We start from the raw sequence: 21,424 nt of genomic DNA, 5'->3' as shown, positions 1-21,424 counted from the left end.
ATACCTGCCTTGGGCCTGTATCATTTCTCCATTACCAAATGATTACCAAATTACATTCTTTGTGTATAGATGCAATAAAGTATTTAAATACGCATTGAGGAAAATATGATTTTAGTATTATTTCCTACCTAAGCTGCAGGAAAGCTACAGCCTGACTAAATCATCTCCAAAAGTCCCTTCCAACCCCAACAATTGTGTGACTCTGTGTGACTCCAGAAGTGCCAGAGTGCATTGATTAAACCACGCTGCTATTTGCTGATTACAAAATGGTCCTGGGAGAACGTGGGAGGGCAAGAAAAATGCACAAGCACAAATCCTGACCGCACAAACCCATAAAACACTCATGTAACCTACACACCTTAAAGAAATCACTGTCTCCCAAAACTTTGCAAAAAGTGCATTTAAGAGTTTTAATGATCTAGATGAACCAAGCAAATAAGGCCTCACATGGCTACTGAAATCAAAACATATTGGCATGTCTGGAATGACCAATTTGTACTTGCCCATCATCATCTCACTGCAGTGTCAGCCACCTCCTCATCTTTTTTTTTTTCTTTTCTCCCCCCACCCCCAGCCCCCCAACACTCGAGATACTCTGTGCACCAAAGGTTGCTCTGTACCTGGTTTCCAGCGGGATGTTGCTGTTCAGGACCCAGCTGTTATGGAGATGCACCGAATCTTGTGTGCTGGTGGGGGGAGTTGGGGCAGCAGGACTGGGCTGGCTGCGGGTGGTCATGGATCTTCTCTGCAGAGAGTCAGCCGTGGGAGGAGGTTTCCTGGCGCAGGTGCAGGCGTGAGGTGGTGGAGGTGGTGGTGGGAGGGGTCTGAAGGTGAACTGGTTATGGGGGCTACCTGGCATATCTGAAACAACAAGGAAAAAAGCACAGAAACCCCACAGAGGGTTATTATTTAAGAAGAAAGATGAAGACAGTGTTTGAATGTCATTTTTGCAGTTAGTGGTTGGTGTTCATCTTGATTACAGAAAAAAATAAAATAAAATAAAAGGAGACCAAAGTCTTAAACTGAAGGAGGGCAGATTTAGATGAGATATTAGGAAGAAATTCTTAATAGTAAGGATGCTAATGCACTGGCACGGGTTGCCCAGGGAAGCTGTGGATTCTCCACTCATAGAAGCGTTCAAGGCCAGGTTGGATGGGGTCTGAGCAACCTGGTCTAATGGAAGGTGTCCCTGTCCATGCCAGAGGGGTTGGATCCAGATGGTCCTTTCCAATCCAAACCATTCTATGATACCATAATTATTATTAGGAATAAAGCATTGTGCTTGGTTATGCTGTTAACCTTGTTTTCTCTAAAATAAGTTGCAACATGTGAAATAATTTAAAATATAACAGTCTATTAAAACAGAGACTACCAGATACAGACACACACCCTATGGTGCTGTAGTTTGATAAAAACAATAAACAACCCAAAAGAAACCAAAAAGTAAAAAGAAAAGAAAAAGAAGAAGGTATAACATTTACTTTATTTGTCATAGGATTTTTGGGGGAGTAAGGTGAAGAACAAATAAATCAAGCTGACACTGAAATTGCAGCACAGATACAGGCTGATTTCATGAGGTACAGTTCTCATTTAACATCTGTGAAAGAAATAGACACAGCATAAAAATTAGTTTTGCACTTTGAGAGAGAAAATATTTGAGTAATTTCTAACACCTAACAAACATCTTTCCTAAAACAAGGTTAACATGTTTCTGTGAGTCTGTTATTGTAAATGGGAGCTGAGAAAAGGTCTCTGAAGCACTAATGATCCAGACAGCCAGAGAAAAGGTTCTAAGGCAGATGAGCTGGCATGGAGCTGAGCAGACACAAAGACAAATGTGGCAGGTACCCAAGGCCCTGTTACCTGTGCTGTCCCTGCCCTTTGGGACCCAGAGGGAGGTTGTGGCTGCACTGTCCTGCCCTCTGCTAATGCTGCCACTCAGCTGTTAAGGTGTCCTGAATCCTCATGCAAAGGACAATGCAGACACAAAGACAAAGTAATTGTGCTTTGAAGGGACAATAAAATCTTGTTTTCTCTACTTCCCACAAGAGCCTCCAAAGCCTCTCATTACAGCAAGATACACAGCTATGGAGAATTGAGACAAGAAATTCCCTTGTAAAGGAACAATACCAAATATTTTGCAATGAAGACAGTTTTAAGAATTGCTGCTAGATTGAGAGAACTGTGAAATTATTAACCTGAAACTTCTCCAGCTACTTCCCCTCAGTGTCTAAGCAGCTTTATCCAATTTCTGTACTCACCCTCACTCTCCCTTTTACCTTAGCAGATGTCCAGTTAAATTTGCACAAATCCAGCTGGAGTGAAGCTCTGATGAACCTGCAAAAATTCCCTGCAAGGAACTGTTGTTGCCATCCGTTTACAACACATGCTTTCTTTAAATTACGACATGATGTGTCTTCAAGGTGAAAGATGAAAGTGTGTTCCCTCCTTTCTTGGAACGGCTTATGGAGAAAAAGCACTTTTTTCTCTGTGACAGTCACAATTTACCCCAACTGAAGAAACAAGGTTGTTCAGTGCTCCACATAAGCTTTTGTATGCTGTGGTAAGCAAAGCTGTCACGGATTTGGCCTGGGCTTAATCCTTTTAATTTCATTGATCTTTTATCAAGGCAGCATTCTTACAGTTGCACTAAGGTTTACGCTGTAATATTAGTTTGCATATACCAGAAAAGCACTTCTAAGCATATTAGAAAATTGGAGACCTCAGTAAATTAAATCACTGGAGTCAACAGTCCAGGGCTCCAAAATAATCTGCTAAGGCACTTTCATATAATAATTAATCTCAGTAAATCCTGTATCTTGCTATTTTGGAATTCAAAGCTACCCACATTTTAGACATAATATTTGATGTCCAGCATCCTCACGTATTTGATCAATGGCATTCCCTTACTTAAGGTATCAATCTCAAATCCACTCTACAGAAAATCTGCAGGTTTATTATACAACCTATAATTTGCATGACAAGACATTTTAATGGCTGAGCCACTGTCCTGCTAGGAAAATGCTGATCTCTGCCAGGACACACAGTTAGGCTCTACAAGGTGCATCAAAAGCTATGCAGTAAATGATGAGCAGCCAAGGTAACCACTCCTCCAGGTAAATGGGAAGAAAACCTGTACTATTTATATGGCAACACATCTTTTAGTCCCTTTCTTCCTCCTTTATGTGTCCTGTCCCAGTCCTGCCAATAGCACACAATTATCTCACAAAGAGTTCAGTTTTTTCCATGCAGTAGACTGGTTGTGCTTTGTGAACCATAAAGCCTTTTTGGTTCGTAGGGTGCCTTACACCTCCCAGTGTAATTTATCACAATACATCAACACATCAGATTTCCTGGGGGATTCCTTTTTAATTATCACACTTGTCACCCTTTTGTCCACCTACTGCCATCACAAAAAACCTCACATGGGATCCTGAGCATTTTGGTGATTAAAAAAAAGTCTTCTGCATTAGACCCTCATTTCAGTGAAGCACTGCAAACTCATTATGCTGAGAGTCAGCCTGAGCTTCCAATTAGTTTTTACAGACTTTCTGTTTTGGCAAAGTTGCTTTTATTTTGTTTGAAACTAAGTCTATATCTCATTAACTTTATATCACAAAAAATGTTGTTTGGGAGATAAAGGAATATTAAATCTAAATATTCACACTTAAAATTCTGCAGGACTCTAAATAAACAGCAGAGTCTGTAAAATAACTTACTACAAAATCATTTAAACTCCTAAAAAGGGATATTATGCCAAATAATTTCTATAAAGCCAACAAGCTTACAAAATGTACACGATTGATATAGCAATTGGCTTAGCTAATGATATCCATAACAACTCGTTTTTATTTTTAATGGTTGCTAATAATGCTCAGATTTTATAATTCTTTTAAATCAAAACATTTATTTATGATATGCAAATACAGCACTGTCTTCAATGTTTTCATGACATGATAGAAATTTCCATTCATCTAAAAACGTAGCTATAAAACATGATTTCAGCTCAACCTTTACATTTACAATAATTTGTTCCAAATCAGATTTCTACCTGAGGAGCAACCAAGCCAGGAATGATGCTCTTGGCCCTCATCATTGGCCTTCTCCTCTGTTTAAAAAATTTCTAAATTCTTTCCCCTGAGAATTCATTATTTTTAATTAGTTCTCTCTTTTCAGAAGAGCACACCTAAAACTGAGATGTTTCCTTATCAGATCCATGCAACATTCTGCTGATCTATTGTATATTAGATCTGTTTGGTTTTAATCTAATTTGCACAGTCCCCCTCCAATCCACAAACTTCTTTCCATCTCTCTTTTTATTTTATTTATTTATTTATTTATTTTTAGGGTTTTTGCTTTTATTCTTCAATAACAGTGTTAATTTTTTAAGCTCTTCTCTTTTGAGACACCTCCCAAAGTGAAGATACTGAACACAAGCTACTCCATGGCAGTTGTGTAAAGGAGCTCGGCACTCCACAGTTACGGAGCACAGACTTGAACAGCTCCTCTTCAGCTGCTGAGTTCTGCTACTACTGGTTTTTGTTTCAGGAGATGCAGTAATTCAGATCCTGTTTTTTTTTACTAGGTCTCTGTTTTTCAGAAGACAATTCCCTGACTCTGCCATGGACGCACAGACTGATGGACAAGAGCAGCATTAACATAAACTCATCCTCCTTAGGGGTCAGGCTAAAATGCCATTGTAATCATAAATATGTAGCCAAATTGCTTTACAGACTGACAAAAATGAAATAAACAGCTTAATCAACTAGTTAGCACATGATTAAAGATTAGTTTTGAAAATTAGCCAAGCCTTGGCACAACTATTTTCCTAACAGCTTTGAAATATACTTTACTATACTTTTTGGATCCATATAAAAGAAGGGGTAATTGAACTGTTTTATCATTTACTGACAAGATTACAATAGCCTGTATTGTTATTAAGTGAAGTATATCAGAGAGAATATACAAAAACTCAATGAACCATAAAAGGTTTGCATCTAACCTGTAGTGCTTTTGAGATATTTTAACTTTTTCAGTTCCTGAATTAAGTTTGGATTTATTTTTTTTTTTAACTGGATGTAAAAAAAATACTCAGTTGAGTATGAATTAGCTGGCAATCCATGATTTAATGAACAAAATTGCAACATATGTTCAGAGAGTTTATTTAAAAGTTCTGTGGGGATACTACCGTTCACAAATCAGTCTGTGATTATTTTCCAAGCAGCCTTTGAATTACAGAATGGTTTGGGTTGGAAGAGACCTTGAAGATCATCTTGATCCAAACCCCCTACTGTGGGCAAGGACACCTTCCACTACACCAGTTTGCTCAAAGCCCCATCCAGCCTGGCCTTGAGCACTTCCAGGGATGGGGCAGCCACAGCTTCTCTGGGCAACCTGTGCCAGGGCCTCCCCACCCTCACAGGGAGGAATTTCTTCCTGATATCTAATCTGTCAGTTTAAATCCGTCCCCCCTTGACTCATCACTCCATGCCCTTGTCAAAAGTCCCTCTTGAGCTATCTTATAACCCCTTTAGGTAGTGGAAGATGCCCTAAGGTCTCCCTGGAGCCTTCTCGTCTCCAGCCTGAACAATCACAACTCTCTCAGCTTTTATTCACAGGAGAGACGAAGGAGCATAATTGGCATGTGGAAAAGAAGTGGAAAAGATTCAGTGCAGGGAAGACAGAGAATCTGAATGCTCAAGATTAGAGCTAATTAGCACAGAATAAAAACCCAGAATCATAGCATCAATTAGGTTGGAAAAGACCTCTGAAATCACTGAGTCCAACCAGTGATGGAACACCACCATGTCAACCAAACCATGGCACCAAGTGCCTCATCCAGTTTTTTCTTAAACACTTCCAGGGGTGGTGACTCCACCACCTCCTTTTGAAACAGCTCAACATTTAGTAGGCTCAGCTTTGAGAACTTAATCATATCACTAGGTTATGAAAGTATCTTACTGGTACCTTTAATATCAATTTATCTTTAGATTATTGCTCTGCTGTATATGACTTCTTTTCTCATCCTTACCTCACAATTTCCAGAGACCAGTACTACTTCCCACCACAGTGCACTGACTCGTGCCCACAGTGCTTTGAGCTCACCCCTGTAGCAGCAGATTTTCCTTGCTGAGCAGGTTGGGATGGTCCAAAACAGACTGAGGGAGGGAGGGACATCGGGGATCATCAATGGGCTCTGGGCCTTTTTAAGTGTGCCCTCAAAAAGCCATGTATAGAATTTCACACCACACTGCCACTTGAAGAGCAGAATGAATTCTGTATATCATTTTTCAGGCTATGCTGAAAACACAGCACTTCATTTCCAAAGAAAGATTAACAGAGGTCTTATGCCATGTACTTTGAATGGTGTCAATGAGCATAAAACACAGCTGGATTTACATTATAATAATGCAATGATGTCAAAGAAATGATGTATAATACTTAAACACGCAGTCCAATGTGTTCATATGGATTCCATTAAATGTTTCCTTTCTGTTCTCAGTATTACATATGTTCAATTCCCTTGAATATCTTACAATTACGCACATACACGATAACAGCTTCTCACTCATGATCTGTGGATCATTTCAACAAAAAGAGAGTTGGCTAAATAAGAATTCTAACAATTTCCTACTGCTTACAGAAACTTATTTCTCCTTCAGCATTTCCAAGTTTAGTCACATATGAAGATGAAATATGATGCAATTCAACTCTTTTAAAAACACATGCACATTGAATGTGGTATGGTCTTACTGGGCAAGGAAAAAAAATCTATTCTGCATAGAAGTGGACAGTAGTGACCGCTTATGATGGCAGCACCTCCTTTTCTGTTTTTACACTCAAAGTCAAAACTTGTCCTGTAAGACTTAAGTAACTATATTTTGTAAACATGTTGGACCTCCTTCTAGGAAACCTTATGAAAACATAATTACCCAGCTTTGAACACCAGAGCAAAAAGGAATGATGGGAGCATCACCAGCAGGTCTCTCTTTAAAAACACTGTTGCCTTTATGGAAGTGAGTGTTTTGCTCCTTTCATTTTGCTTAATACAATCTCTTGTCATATGGGGCTAAACTCAGCTAAAATTCCTTCTGGAGTCCATATTTATTAAGGTAGAGTTAGATGAGTCTGGGATTTTCCCATTATTTTAATTTAAATTTTTGGTTCATTTCCAACAACAAATGCTGTGTTAGTTGTCTACTAGAAAATCTTCACAGATCAAATAGTATAAGTGGACACTATTACCTGCATATAATATTAAGTATAAATGCCTTAAAACCCTTAGCAAAAGTGAGCAAAAGGAATTTTCATCATCCTATATTTGCCAGTAATTTGCCATTCTTGTTGCATATCAGGATGGTTACACTACTGGGTTCCATTGCTATTAAAACTTCAATTAGGAGCATGATAAAAGTGAAAAAAAAACTAGAGATCTCAGTGTTTTGGAAAATAAGTTTGCAGTGTCTCAAAAGGGTCTCTGCAAACAACTGCTTCTTGACTCAGCTGCAGAAAGATGAGAATTTTTCAGGCAAAGGAATGGAGGTTAGAACTAATTAGAGGAGGAAAGGCAGATCTCTAGGGAACTGTCACATGGCCACCTTTTCCAAATTTGTGGATAGAATGCATTTAATAACATTCTAAAAAATTCTGGCATAGTAATATTTCAAAAAATTCTGGAATCTCATCTTTCTACTGTATGCTTAACTTGTCAGTTTTACTTTGTACAATTCTTGAAATAAGACTGATATACTCTTTTAGTAAAGTGTGCATGTAGGAGTGTTTTTGGTTTTTCAGATGATAGAAATGTTAATATACTCAAACCTAAAGAAGGGCTTGTGGGTCCAAAGCTACCTCTTTTTTTTTTTTCTGCAGCTGTATCGGCTGGTGCAATGAAAGACATTACCTTTCCTGACAAACTTTGCCTCACTTTAGAGGCACTTATATGTGTGGAGCATTACAGCTACAACAGCACTACTCCTCCTTAATTAACTCCATCACTCAGCGTTTTAACTTGGGAGCCTGATGGCTGAAGTACAATAATTTTGGTCATAAACACTGCACTGACTCTCTCTGTGCTGCAGTTTCTAACCAGAAACGAGTTTCAGGTTCTAAGGCTGTGTATTGTGGATGAGATGCAAGGTTTAAATGTTATCATGCAGAAGCACCTGACAACATAAACACGCCGATGTGTGTTCATATAAAATAAACATTGCCAGAGGGGAGCGAAGAGCAAGAGCTCCTGAGGTGCTCTTATTCCACTGAACTGCCTGAATTATACCTTTGTTCTATGGTACTTCCTCATATAGCTGTTAAATACTAATGTGCTCTATGTATAATATTTATGTGAAAAACATTCCATTTATGTGAAATGCTCACATTTATGTCAATTATTATGAAAAATTTGCAGTGAAACTGTCCTACTCAGTCCCTTCCCTCTCCTTCGTTGCAGGTGGCACATCCGTCAGATTCTCTCTAATACCCATCCAGCTGAGACAGGGCCCTCTGAAATCACTACAGTGCCAACACAAGACAGGCTTCTTGGTGGCTGAATCACACAGGTCAAGGACAAAACGTCAAGGGAGAAGAAAAGCAGCACTCCAGTTCTGATGGAGACTGAGGGAACAGCCTAAACAGCCAGCTGAGGCTTCCAGTGGTTTGTTTAGCAGATCAAGCAGCTGCTGGTACAATTAACATCCCACGGCATTCAAAGGACAGAGTGAAGTTTGACAGCTCCCAGACAGCTTAAAGGCGATATTTTCAAGAGAATGTGTAATTCCTGCCATTACTTAAAAGTGGTGGGTTCAGTCAATATCATGAGTTGTAACTTCTATCAGTGGGAACTCGCAGGGGACAGTACAATCACTATTCTAAAACTCTGAACAAAGCGGGAGAGATTACAGCTTACAGAGTAAGCCTATCATTTAGGTTTGCAAAAGCCAGGCACTTACAAGTAGCCTGGCGGCAAATTTTGATGACCTTAGAGGTGAACAGATTTTGATTAAAGAGCAGTTTATGATTGGTAAAATAGGTTGCAAGCAGTCATGGCTGTAAAAATTAATGTTTCCACAGTTATTGATGGTTTTTGGCTGTGATAAATATTCAAGTTTTGGCCCCTGTGTTATTAAATTCATTAGCTGTGAGGGTTTTCTGAAAGGGACCTATGGGTAATGGAATTAGCAACTATAAATCATACTGAAATACATTGTGTATTTAGCCCAGTAGGTCAGTGGAAATATCATGAATATGGACATATTAAACCACTTTGTCACCACCTTGCTTGCCTCTTACCTGCTCCATCTGAGTTCCTGTTATTTGGCAACATTTTCAGGAAAAAAAGACTGCTTGAGGCCATGCCCTGTTACAACCCAAATAACATTAAGCCCTGCAGCATTTGAGTTCAGTGCACTGAGAGGGCTGAGGTGAAGACTCTTCCCTTTTAGTGCTTGTCTTCTCTAGGATGGGGACAGTGACATGAGTCTGACCAGTTGACTGAAGTACAGAATCCTGTTCAACTTAAAGCACAGCCACGAGAGAGATCAGTTTGCTGATTCATATTTTTTATAAATACAACTATTCTGGGGCTCTACAGAAATATATGATAAGCCCTAAATCATGGTTAAACCTGCCAGTTACATCAGGACCCAAACTCAAGCCCTGAAGAGCCCTGAAATTACTGGGGGCAAGATCACAAGCGTATCTTCTGTCTATTTTGACTCAGACAAATCTAGTGCTTTGTTGGCAGCACTGCAAACTTAGAATAAGTTTACTTTATGGTAGAAGTACCTGAACTTTCTCAGTTCAAGGATGAATCATACTCCAGTTTCTCCCACCTGGATATATAAAAGTTTTGCTCAGGAAACCTAACTCTCTGCACTCTGGATTATCCTGTCAAAACCAGACATCCAGAATGTCTCCTGACATTATTTCGTAGAGCATAATTGAAAAGATCCATTTTTATGATCAATACCTTTCTACAGACGTAGAAGCTTGAAGCTCTTCTGGATCATTCGGGAATTGACTCTACCCCCATCTTCTTGCTTCATTTTTAAGAGAGGCCTTTTAGAAAGATACTAATGAGGGAACATCACGAGCAATAAGGACTATTTTCTATGCTCATCGTATTCTGAAGAACATGTTTTTAGCTTATAGAGAAAAATGAAGGTCTCTTTGATTCAATAAAACTGCACTCTATATGTTTTTATTATGGATTTCCCCTTGACATGAAATTGCTTGATACAAACATATTTACATATATTTTCGGTGACTGTTATATAATTATAGGGAGCATCAAAAAAACTCATTTATCTCGGGTTATATAATACCCTCTGGAGGGAGAGAAAAAGCTCTCAAATGTACCCATAATATGTAAACATTTTAACTGTGGCTCTATATGCATATCTACCTCAAATTTGTCAAAATAATCCTAATGTAGTAGTGTTTTCTAAATAAATACCAAGATGTATTTTTCTTGACAGAAGACTTTGCAACTAGTCTTTGTGTAACGCTGTAGCCAGTTAAACAGACTGTGATGTCTGTAACAATGAGGCATTTAAAGGCCCAGGCAGGGCTCAAAGTCAGCTGGAGGATAGAGAGGAGCACTACACGTGGTCATCACTGAAATTAGCTAAAAAAATATTTTAAGCCATATCACGGCACCGGGGATTTTAAAGTAGGTTTGGGCATTTTGTAGAATAGTTTACTTCTAGCCTATTTCCCTGCCCTCCTAGGGAAGAGGGGTAGTGGTGCAGTGATGGATCAGACAGTGCTGGGGCAGTTTGGGTGGCTTTGCTCTCCAGGAGTAGAAAAGGAGAAGACAGCTCACTCAAAGTGAGCTGTTCAGGACAAATATCCCCTGACCTACAAAGTTCAACCAGAATTCACTGGGCTGCACCTGGTTATAAATCTATATCCCCTGTACTGACTCTGTAGAAATGACTTCTACTGTATTCTCTGAGATTTAATTTTAAAGCAATTCTTCTTTCTCTGTAGACTGAATGGGGTAGCAGAGTTGTTTGTTGCTACAATTTCCTGCTAGTCATATTGGATAATGAAGGAGCAAAATCTTTACACAGAACCTTGCTTCCAACAAATAAAATGAATGGCCTTAGGTGAAACCTATAATGCTTTTATCTGGCACTTTCTGAATGGCTGCATACACATTCAAACTTGTTATGTGAATTAGGAATATGATCACTTACTCTTCCTCAGCCAAGAGGAAACTTCCACCTCATTTTAGTGGAGGTTAGCTTTAACCACAGTTGATGAATTGACAAGCAGCAAGCACGTGGGCTTAGCACTGGTCAAGAAATATCACTTTTAAAACATTAAAAAAAAAAATAAAAATGTTTCCCATCTTATCCTCCCCTCTCCTCAGAGCAGTCTGACCTATAAACCAATTTGCAATTAAACCATAAATTACTGCAGGACAGATTTTTCTCAGCAACCTTACTAGTTCCCTGTTGGTCAGGGTAGAGAGTTCACAGGAAACCAGACTGTTTCCTTCAGCTTCACTTACATTCTACTTCACAAACTTCAGTTGACAAATTTCTTAAAGAAAAGATCCTTAAAGACAAGGAGACAAAGCCACATATTGTCCTTTTGAACTTTTGCTTTGGAAACAAATTTTAAATTAAAGAATAATTTCAAATTATGACACAGAGAGCTACTGTTTTAAAAAGGGAAGCTTTTTAAAAAAAAAAAAAAAACAAAACAGTAACCTTAGTTGCAAGATAGTTAGCATTAATTTTGTCTTAGTAACCTTTAAAACTACATGGTACTATTTAAGGAGGATGCATGTAATTGTCAAATAGCATAAGGAATTGTCACTCACCAAATGATTTTACATGGTATCTAAATTACACTATATTAATTAAAGGATATACCTCAGAGTAGAATTAGCTGAACAACTCCTCCTGCCCTTTTATCCCTAGACGTGGTTAACAAGTTCCTGTCCCTCGCAACTTAATGCCCACATAAAACAAATACTTCTACAAAAAGATCTATTCCTGCATTGATGTTTGCTAACATTTTGTTTAGGAATGTTGACACTTCTCCTATAGTCCTGAGCTGGCTGGGAGGAAAGACAATGGTACATGTGTTACTGATGGTAAACAGCAAATCGATTATTTTTCAAAGAAAAGCCAAACTCCTGTAGGAAAAGACAAAATAACAACACAGGAACAGGTAATGTAATGCCTGAAAATGAACATAACACAAGGCACAAACCCAGAGCTTCCAAATCAGTCTCTCTAATGCGTATTTAGGTCTTCAAAAACAAACGAGTAGACTTTCTGAAATACTAATATGCTTCTACCTCTCCACTAAAGGGTTGGTTCCACAGAACTGTTCAGCACTTTAAACTCTCCTCTGGTGTCTGTTGTTGGGAGCCCTGCACCCTTAACCACCTCTGCAGTTCTGAGCAGAGCATCTATCAGGTGCCAATAGGGCCACTGCTGCAGACACAGGGCCAGCTGGGTAACTTTATGCTGGAAGGTTCAACAAGCTTCTCCTGCTAGTCTTGCTCAACTTGGAACAGGAATCCAGTGTAATTCAAAATTAACAAAGATTACATTATTTTACAGTATTGACAGGCTATAAAAGTTCTTTGTGGTCGTATCCTCAGTTCACCCCACAACATATTTTTTTTGTGTTTCACTCAAAGCTTATCTATACGCGGTTATTTAAACTCATTGTAAATAAGACACACATTTTTGAATATTACTAGAAATTACGTTCATAAAATACCAAATAAAACCTTCAAAACAAATGCATAAAGAAGTATCAAGGGAAACATACTTTTTCATATGAATCTAACCAACAAAGTATTTTAATGAGCACACATCTATTAAGAGAATTCTCAGGATACTGTAATTATTATTCATTTTCTAGAATTGTTTCACCATGAAGCTTTATGCTACTATGGGGACTTTAATGTTTATGTTTTGTGACGGCTGCGTTGACTATTAAAAAGCAATTTGGCTGACATTTTAAGTCTTTTGTTGCCAGTTTTAATTGGATTGTTCACCAAGCATCAACTCCCCCGTTAACTGCAAAAATTACAGGCCGACGTCAGTTTATAGTAATGACTGTTTAATGATTTTATCCTGTCAGTATGCCAGCTTCATACGGATGCATGCATGATTAGTTTCATATCAAGACCTGTAATTAAATAATTGAAACCTCAACAAAAGACAACATCAAACAGGAAGACATCCTTAATAAAGACTCAAAGATTTATCAAGACACTAATTTAAAAAAAAAAACACAAAAAAACAAAAACAAAAATCCAAAAAAAACCCCAAACCCAATCATGCTTTGAGGTCAATCAGTGCAAGAGTTGGTGTTAAGGAAAAAAGTTCTGTCTCTTTTTCCTACAGAAGTTTCCTTTTAAATGATGTAAAGTTTGAGAGATCACTACAGTGAGTACTTTCCTACCATTCTGAAAACTGACTTCAAATTATTCAGAACTCATTATTAGCTATTTTTGTTTGCTTTCCAGACTAGGTGCAGCTACTTTAATAATAGTAATTACAAGATATAAAAATAATTATACCCCAACTGAAACTTACAGTACTTACAATCAAAGAAAAACAAGCCCACTACCTTCTCGGGAATTCAGGTTCTTGAAAGAAAACAGATTATTAGTCTTTGTTCAGCTCTGAATCCTATGCCAAACTCCTACATAATTCAGAATTTCAAATGGAGAAAAAAATGACTTTTAGAAGATAACTCTTTGAAAGTGTGAAACATCCATGAAAATAAAGCCAGAACAGACTCACAAAGCAGGGCCAGCACTACAAAGGCAGTGAGGGCCTCCTCATGCTGCTCAAACAGAGCCCAAGAAGCTGGGGGCTTCTTGGAGAATTTCACACCTCATGGTTTGACCATCCCACAGGGGTGGAAACTTTCTGTAGGCAGTTTAACACTTGAATTTTGAAAAGAACTTGGTATTTCACACATTTGGACACTTAGAAAGTCCAGGGAAAAAAATTACTGATGAAGGGCTTTTACCGTATTAATAACAGCAATGCACATCTGCAGCATTATTAAAATTTGGGGTAGGGTGTGTCTGTAAATTGGACTGGTATATTTATAGATTCCCATTAAACTTTAACCTCAAAGGTCAAATATCAGACTTTATTGTCTCACCCATTCAGTAAGTATTCAGGCAAATTTCAGCAATTTACAGCAGCTTTGAAGAACTTATGCTCATCTGTTTTCAAGCTTGACTTTTATAGACTATAGTCACCTACTAGAAAATATTAACCTACTGGAAAGTCAATAGATTTTTAAGGTTGCTTCATTTTTATGTACAAAAAGCTGTATTCCTTGCAGAATCATTCATTTTCCTTTTATTGCCAGGATGATGGCTTAAAACCTGCTCCGATCAAACTTCTGAGCAGATGGCTTTATTTGAAAGATTTAGGGGTAAATTTAGGGCCCATCTATTTTCCCACTTACAACAGCATGATATAGGATTAACTCCATTGATTTCAATTATGTTATTCTGTCTTAGTTTGCTAGATGTAACCACAGAAGCGAACAGTCCAACTTTGATAGGGCATATCTATTTTTGATATATTTGGAAACAGAAAATTTGTCACTTCAAAGTAGCAGCTGTGGAACACTGTATGATTCTGTTCCAGGAACAGGGTTATTGTATTTGTGATTTAGAAAGGAATGAAACACTGAACCAGTAAAATAGAGGTTAGCACAAACTTAGTTCAATTCGTTAAATAAGAAGGTCCAGCAGAGCTATGTGAGTGGACCATACATCAGCAGATGAACATTCAGATCAGCAAGTGCAAGGTACCTCAGACTGATTGCCAAGGTCTAAATTAACTCCAAGTCCTCAGAAAATGGTCCTGGGTATGTCTGTAAAGAGCTCAATAAAAACTTATTTTCTATGTACAGCTTTAGTAAGAGCAAGGAAAATAAAGCAAACTGGACAGAAAGTAAAGAGGCAAATAGTGTTAAATCATCACATACACATCTTGTGGAATACTGCGTTCCATTCCTGACACTTGTTCTTCACAACAATTTGATAAAAATAGGAGGTATTTTACAAACAGATGACTAGATTAATGATGTGGAAAAAACAGTGTGGGGAGACACTGCAAACAGATTATGTAGTCTAAAGAGAAGCAAGATGTAAATGCTAGGGAAACATCATCAGGAAGTCAGTAGGTATGCAACTATTTACCCTCATAATAAAAGTACAGTGGATCACTAAATGAAACTGCTATGAGATGAATTTAAAACTGATAAAAGGGAATAGTCTGGAGTGTTTGGTTTTGTTTGTTTTTAACAACAGATTTAGTCTAGAAACTTGTTGATATAAACTGTCATTGAGATGAGAAGGTTGCAAATATTTATGTATAAAATTCTTTGTAGGTAATTATTCATTCACACAGTAGGCAGGCAGCATACACACAAATCTCAGTGTATCTAAGTATAAACCCTAATGTAAAAAGGAAGTATTTTTAGGCATGTAAGTATATCATATACATGCATATATTTTGCATAAACACAAAAGTCTCCACTGAATTTCTACACAGAGGAAAGAACAGAAGTTAGCTTGAGATTACTTTAGTTTATTCACAAAACTCAGTTTTTATAATCTTGAAGGATTTCACTTTAGAACATTATTAGAACAGCACAAAGCAAAACATTATTTACTGATCACTCCCTGCTCCAGCTAGAGAACATCAACCAAATTCTGACCATTGATGAATTTACTCCTACGTGATCAGGTCATCCCTGGTTTAGCCAGAAGATATTGGGGAAAATAAGAAGAGCATGTCATTTGCTGAGCCAATCAGTGAAACGAGTTTCAGGAAGAATGGATCTGCCTTGAAGTCATGTACCACCAGTAATGCAAAAGCTAAAAGCTAAAGATGAAATATTTCATTTGCAGATCTTGGACTGAGCTAGGTATTGACACTTAAACAGCAATTTGAAACTCAACATACATAAGGAACCCATGAAACCACTTTTATAAGATTTATTGTCCAGATCATGGTAATTCAAGACTACTTCTGATCCTCATCCTGATGTTTAAATCCTGGTTTTCATGCTTACTTGCACCCTTTTGAAATACAGGACTCTTACCAAACACTGATAAAAATTTCATACAGATTTTGTGAGCAGTACAAATGGGACTCCTGCACTTCAATCTGAATGATGCAAGAACCATGTAACAAAGCACGCTCTGCAAAACTCATCCTCCAGCACTGAGCAACAGAATAACCAAGGAAACTAGGATAGCACAACTAGTTCTGTTCCTATCCTTGCACTGTGCTTTATCCACCTGCCTGCCTTTATCATGTAGTATGCAGACAATGCAAACAATATCATGTGGAATAGCCACCTTTCACTAAAGAGGATGGACAAAACTGGTGAAGATCAGCAGGCATTTTCAGCTTACAAAATTTCAAAATGACCTTTTAGAAGTAATTATTAGAGCTGAGTTGCAGCATTCAGCTGCAGTCGAAATCTTCAGAATTTCACAGACAAAGTAGAAACTGCGAAGGAAAAAGGCATCGTACACATCAAAAAGGGGAGGGCTGCTCAGACACAGCTTTCCTTCTCCTCCAGTTTGTCTTTTACAATCTGATATTGAAGAAAAAGCAACACACCCTATATCTATCAGAATATAGCATACTCTATTGTAGAAAAAAATAAACAGCTGAAAAATATTCGAATAAACGTGTCAATGCATTGGTTCCAACTGAAAAAGGAAAAACTGCTAAAACCAGCTGCATGGTAGTTCATAGTCCAAATTCAGATGAAAATTTTGCCTAATGCAGGAGGGAACATCAGATGGCTGCAGAGACACTTCCAGGCTAGTTTACAGCCTGCAGTGATCTCGAAAGCTCTAATTCTGTCCTGCTGATTAGACAGGGAAAAAAGAGGGAAGGGAAGGATCTGTCACCAGCTCAGTTGTACAGTGCATGTGCCAGCACCCAGACTCACTCTGTGTGCTGCAGAGCAACAGCACTGCTCCCAAAGAGCCTGTGCAGAAAGAACATCTGCCGAGCTAGAATTCATCTCAAGTGAATATCTTTGCAATTTGATAGCACAAAGATGATTAGATTGCTACATCATCTATATTAAAAACATTGCTGCACACTACATGTGACAGCATAGCTAATGCAGAAACAACTTCTAGTTCATGAGACCAAACTGAATAATTGGAACTGTAGATGACACTTATGGTATTGATCAGGTTCCAACATTAATCTAAAGTAAAATGGTTTGGGAAGTTTATTCATTTTCTGATTAGTAATTCATCTCCTTCAAGATGATCCCTGAGGATGACAGCATTCTTCATCCCCGTGAAGCATTAGCTCCATGTCACTAACATTATTATTCTTGCTTTAACTATACAAAACTAAACACTTCATGCTGCTTTCAAAATTACTGTCTTGTCCTAAATGAAACCCCTTCTAACCCCAGGGGAACAGCAACAAACTCCATGTCTCCTAATAAAAGGCCTCCTTCCTCCCTCCTGCAATAGGCATTAGTCAAAAACAGAGCTGTTCTACTAGGCTATTTTAGTAGAGAATCCTTGAACAGTTGCTGTTAAACCAAATGATGTTGTCCATATCATCACTGAATATGTAAAATCACCTGGATGATTTCCAGAAGAGATTTAATGGGATATAAGAAAAATCCGCACCCAGTAATGCCACAAACAACAGAGTAGGACTGCAGGCGATTACTATTTGAAGCATACAGAGAGCACAAGTGGTCCCTCTATGTGCCAAAAATAGGTGGCAAGCTCCTGTCAATGCACTGAGATGCTTCCTACCAAAAAGCAGGAAGGGAAAAGCATAGGTAAAGTGAGACACTGTCTTATTTTCCCCTCACACAAACCAGGTGAATGCAAGAGAGCTGCCAAGTGCACTCCCTTGATGGGCATAGTAACACATTCCTTCTCTCTCACAGTCTCTCCTGGTGCTTCCGCTGGTGCAACGAAGCTCTTTATTTTCTGTCCCAAGTTCTTACTGTCAAGCAAAACTGAGCAATGAACGGGGATGCAGTTCAGCTGAGAGCAGTATTTGATTTAATATTCCTATAACACTTTGAACATAAAAATGCACTATAGAAGTGCTAAGTCTTATTAAGCTTGGCAATACTGAATGTAGGGTGACAGTTTCCCGAGACTTGACAGTACGGCTCAGCAGACTCCAATGCATACAGGCATAACCAGGCAATGCGGAGAACACTTAAGGGTAGAAAACAGAGGAAACGCTCCTCCTCATAAATCTAAAAAGCCAGTCTTTACAGCTTTCATCTGAGCATGGGAGGCTCAGCTTTGATTATTTATATGCAGTGAAGTGGCTCACAAGAGATTAGAGAGAGTGAGGAGGAGAGAAGACTAATTGTGTACCAGGTGTGAGGGTATCATTTTCAACCTCCTTCCTCACCATTATTTGACTTTCTAGGCAAGTATCTTGACAACTGCCTTTCCTCTGTGAGTCTCTTGCTCTGATGAGCAGCTTCACCTCCAAACAGAGATCGCTTCTTTGGGGAAATGTCACTGGCATTGACACATTTCCCAAAATGTCTGGGTTTCAACACACATTCAAAGAAATGAGATTTTACACTTTAAAGCTTTACCATAGAGATACAGGCAACACAGCAAGGCAGAAGTCAGAGAGGCAGATATCTCTGTCACAGACAGGGGTAGCACTCTGAAATCAGAGGAGCTGCTCTGACAAGGCGCAGGGGGCTCCCCTGAGGTGCTGGGCTGGCGCCTGGGACAGCACGTCTGCCCTGACCAACATGTCACCAGAACTCTGGTTGTTTAATTCTTTACCCACCAAGCCAAGTAAACAAAGTGTAGGCTAAATACAGCCAACAGGAGAATCTTGTTGATTGCAGCAGGAACTAAGTAAAACTGTGCGCATAACTTCAAGTCCATTTAAAATCGTGAATAACAGATTTACCAGTTTTGCTTCATATACAAGAGAAAGACCCTGTGGATTCTGAATGTATCCATGTACCCCTGATGCTATAAAGAAAGCCTAATTCTACTACATAGCCTAATAAAAGACAAGATACCTGGTAATCTGTTGCTTTGTGAAGCAGTACTTCTTCTCATCTCACACAAGAGAGATAAGAGACAGCATGGAAAGCTCAAAGGATGGCACTTTATCCCTTTGTTTGAAAACCTCAATAGACAGCATTTTTTTTAAAAAATAAAATATTAAATGGGTTCTATTCAAATGCAGCATGAAAGAAAATGGTGTCTAGTCCAGGCTGGGCACAGTGACCTGCCCTAGTTTGTAGTTGAACAAAGGCATAAAAGCAAATGATAAATTTCCATTTTGTTATACAATATTTCATTAGGGAGCTAATTAAACAAGCTTTACTCAAATGCAGCATATAAACAATATTATACAGGAAGGGGAGCATTTCTCAGAAGATATTAGCTGATAGGACTAACATAAATAATTTAATTTTTTTTTTCTTTTCTCAGCAGTTAGGAACAAAAAGCTTTTTCCCCATTACCTCATCCCAAGTAGTTTTTCAAATCAAGCCCATGTTCACATTCACGCTGTCACTGATAATGGATCTTGTGTCAAATAAGAAGAGAGTAAAGGACCTGATAATAAGTGCAATTATAAAACATCAAAAATGGTAGATCAAAGTGGATTTCCTTTATTCCACTGTGTACAGTCACTTCACAGCTTTTCAGTGTTCCTGTCATGCGGTCCTGACAGGATGTATTAATTTTCTCTATTATCATAGCAGCAAGAATGGCACACTTCAGAAAGCAGCTGACAAATGCAGCTTCTCATTATTACTCTGTCTTACTTTTATTCATTTTGTTTATAAAAACACTTTTAAAATCCCCTTCTCCTGAGATGCTCAGGCACGATGATAGCCATCAAATGGCTGCTAACCTTGTGATAAACAACGTTTCGGGATATAGTCTCAAGCCTTCCAAGTTCTGCCACTCTTCAAAAAAGATTTGAAACTTACAGCCTCAAAAAATTTCAATTCCCCTAATGAGTTCATGTAACAAGAGTTTGAAAACTCTACCTAAATATTGCCGTTTCAACTAATTTTGGAAGAGTATCCATTGTCTGCATTTTTATGAAATTCTGGATGGCAATTTATGGCATAGATTGGCAATTAACATATCAGTTGCATTGGAAAAAAAAAAGCTCAGGAGTTAAGCAAACTAGCTCAGCTTCATCCTTCCTGCCTTGGCCTCATGGGTACCATGACTCAACTCCTGGTGTGGCTGCTCTGGTTTATCACTTCAGCGACAAACAGAAGCTTCTGAAATTAAATGTGCACGGCAAGAAAATAGTTTTACAGCATTTTCCCACAGGAAAAAGTATGGATAGAGGCTTTGAGCTGGTCATCTCCTCAATAACTCTGCTTATGCTTCCTAACATTCAGGCTCTCAGAAGTGTTTGCTTTTGAGCTGATCACACAGTATTCCAGTTGGTATTGCTAATATACAAAGGGACATGGACTCGAACACAAAGAAAGCAAAATAAGAATCAAGCAAAGAAACATGGAATCGAACACAAAGAAAGCAAAATAAGAATCAAGCAAATTGCATAACATAAACAAGTGCATGGGAACTAAGTCCTGCAGCAATACACTGCCATATAAAATTGCATACCCTTGTTGAAGCAAGTAAACCATAGTAATTTGCTCTAAGTGAAAAGACAATATTCACACAAAAACCTGAACACTGTTATATTTGACCTGCAGAACTTCATAGGATAAATCTGCTCTAAGTATGCATGCTAATGTAAAGCACCACGTTCGAAAACCTACAGTGGTTTTCTGAATTGAGAGTATACTTGACCAGTACCAACTTTCATGACTAGTTTGAAAAATAAATCTAAATTCACTAGTTCCATTGACTATGACATGTCCCTACACAGTTGGAAATAAACTGAGACACTATTCTATGGTGCCGTCACAAAGAGTAACTGTTTTGAACAGTATAAAAGCGGATGCAGCAGTTTCATATGCTATCATAAGAATATTATGGCAACGATGTGTAGAAGTGATTTACATCTTCATTATTTCTAGACTGCGAGAATCGCTATTGCAAGTACTTTGTAGAGTCATTTGTTAACATTTAAGCAAGTTATGATTAATGCAATTTGAGTAGAATACATATTGGACAGATAGATTATAGCCCTGCTGATTCTGTATGTACAATTAGTGCTGTGACAACAGCTAATTATTTTTAATTTTAATGCTGAAAGATTTTATCCATAAATATTGTGGCTGGAGTTAATAGATCAGTTCTTTCCATAGCCATAACAAAATGACAGAAATTATGCATTAAATAAATGAATAATTTCTTATCAATATTTAAAACTAATGGGATGCCAATCAATAACATCACTAGACATTCAAAGCACTGCTGCAAAGCATTACTGCC

At 38.2% G+C, this 21,424-nt stretch overlaps 1 protein-coding gene across 3 annotated transcripts in view; it reads right to left on the bottom strand.

Moving 5' to 3' along the window:
- The window catches only part of TENM1 (teneurin transmembrane protein 1), a 306,894-nt gene that overhangs the window by 151,738 nt on the left and 133,732 nt on the right, over nt 1–21,424 (bottom strand). For all 3 annotated transcript variants that reach the window (XM_027898080.1, XM_027898096.1, XM_027898087.1), the window contains exon 4: nt 621–861. In XM_027898080.1, coding sequence (XP_027753881.1) covers nt 621–861 — 241 coding nt within the window. The remainder of the gene's footprint in view (nt 1–620; nt 862–21,424) is intronic.

The sequence above is a fragment of the Empidonax traillii genome, unplaced genomic scaffold, assembly GCF_003031625.1.
Source record: "Empidonax traillii isolate 1590-97213 ecotype Southwest subspecies unplaced genomic scaffold, ASM303162v1 scaffold20:size5563877, whole genome shotgun sequence".
Classification (NCBI taxonomy): Eukaryota; Metazoa; Chordata; class Aves; order Passeriformes; family Tyrannidae; genus Empidonax; species Empidonax traillii.
Note: the sequence above shows the minus strand (reverse complement) of the source record. Positions and strands in the feature narration are given on the sequence as shown.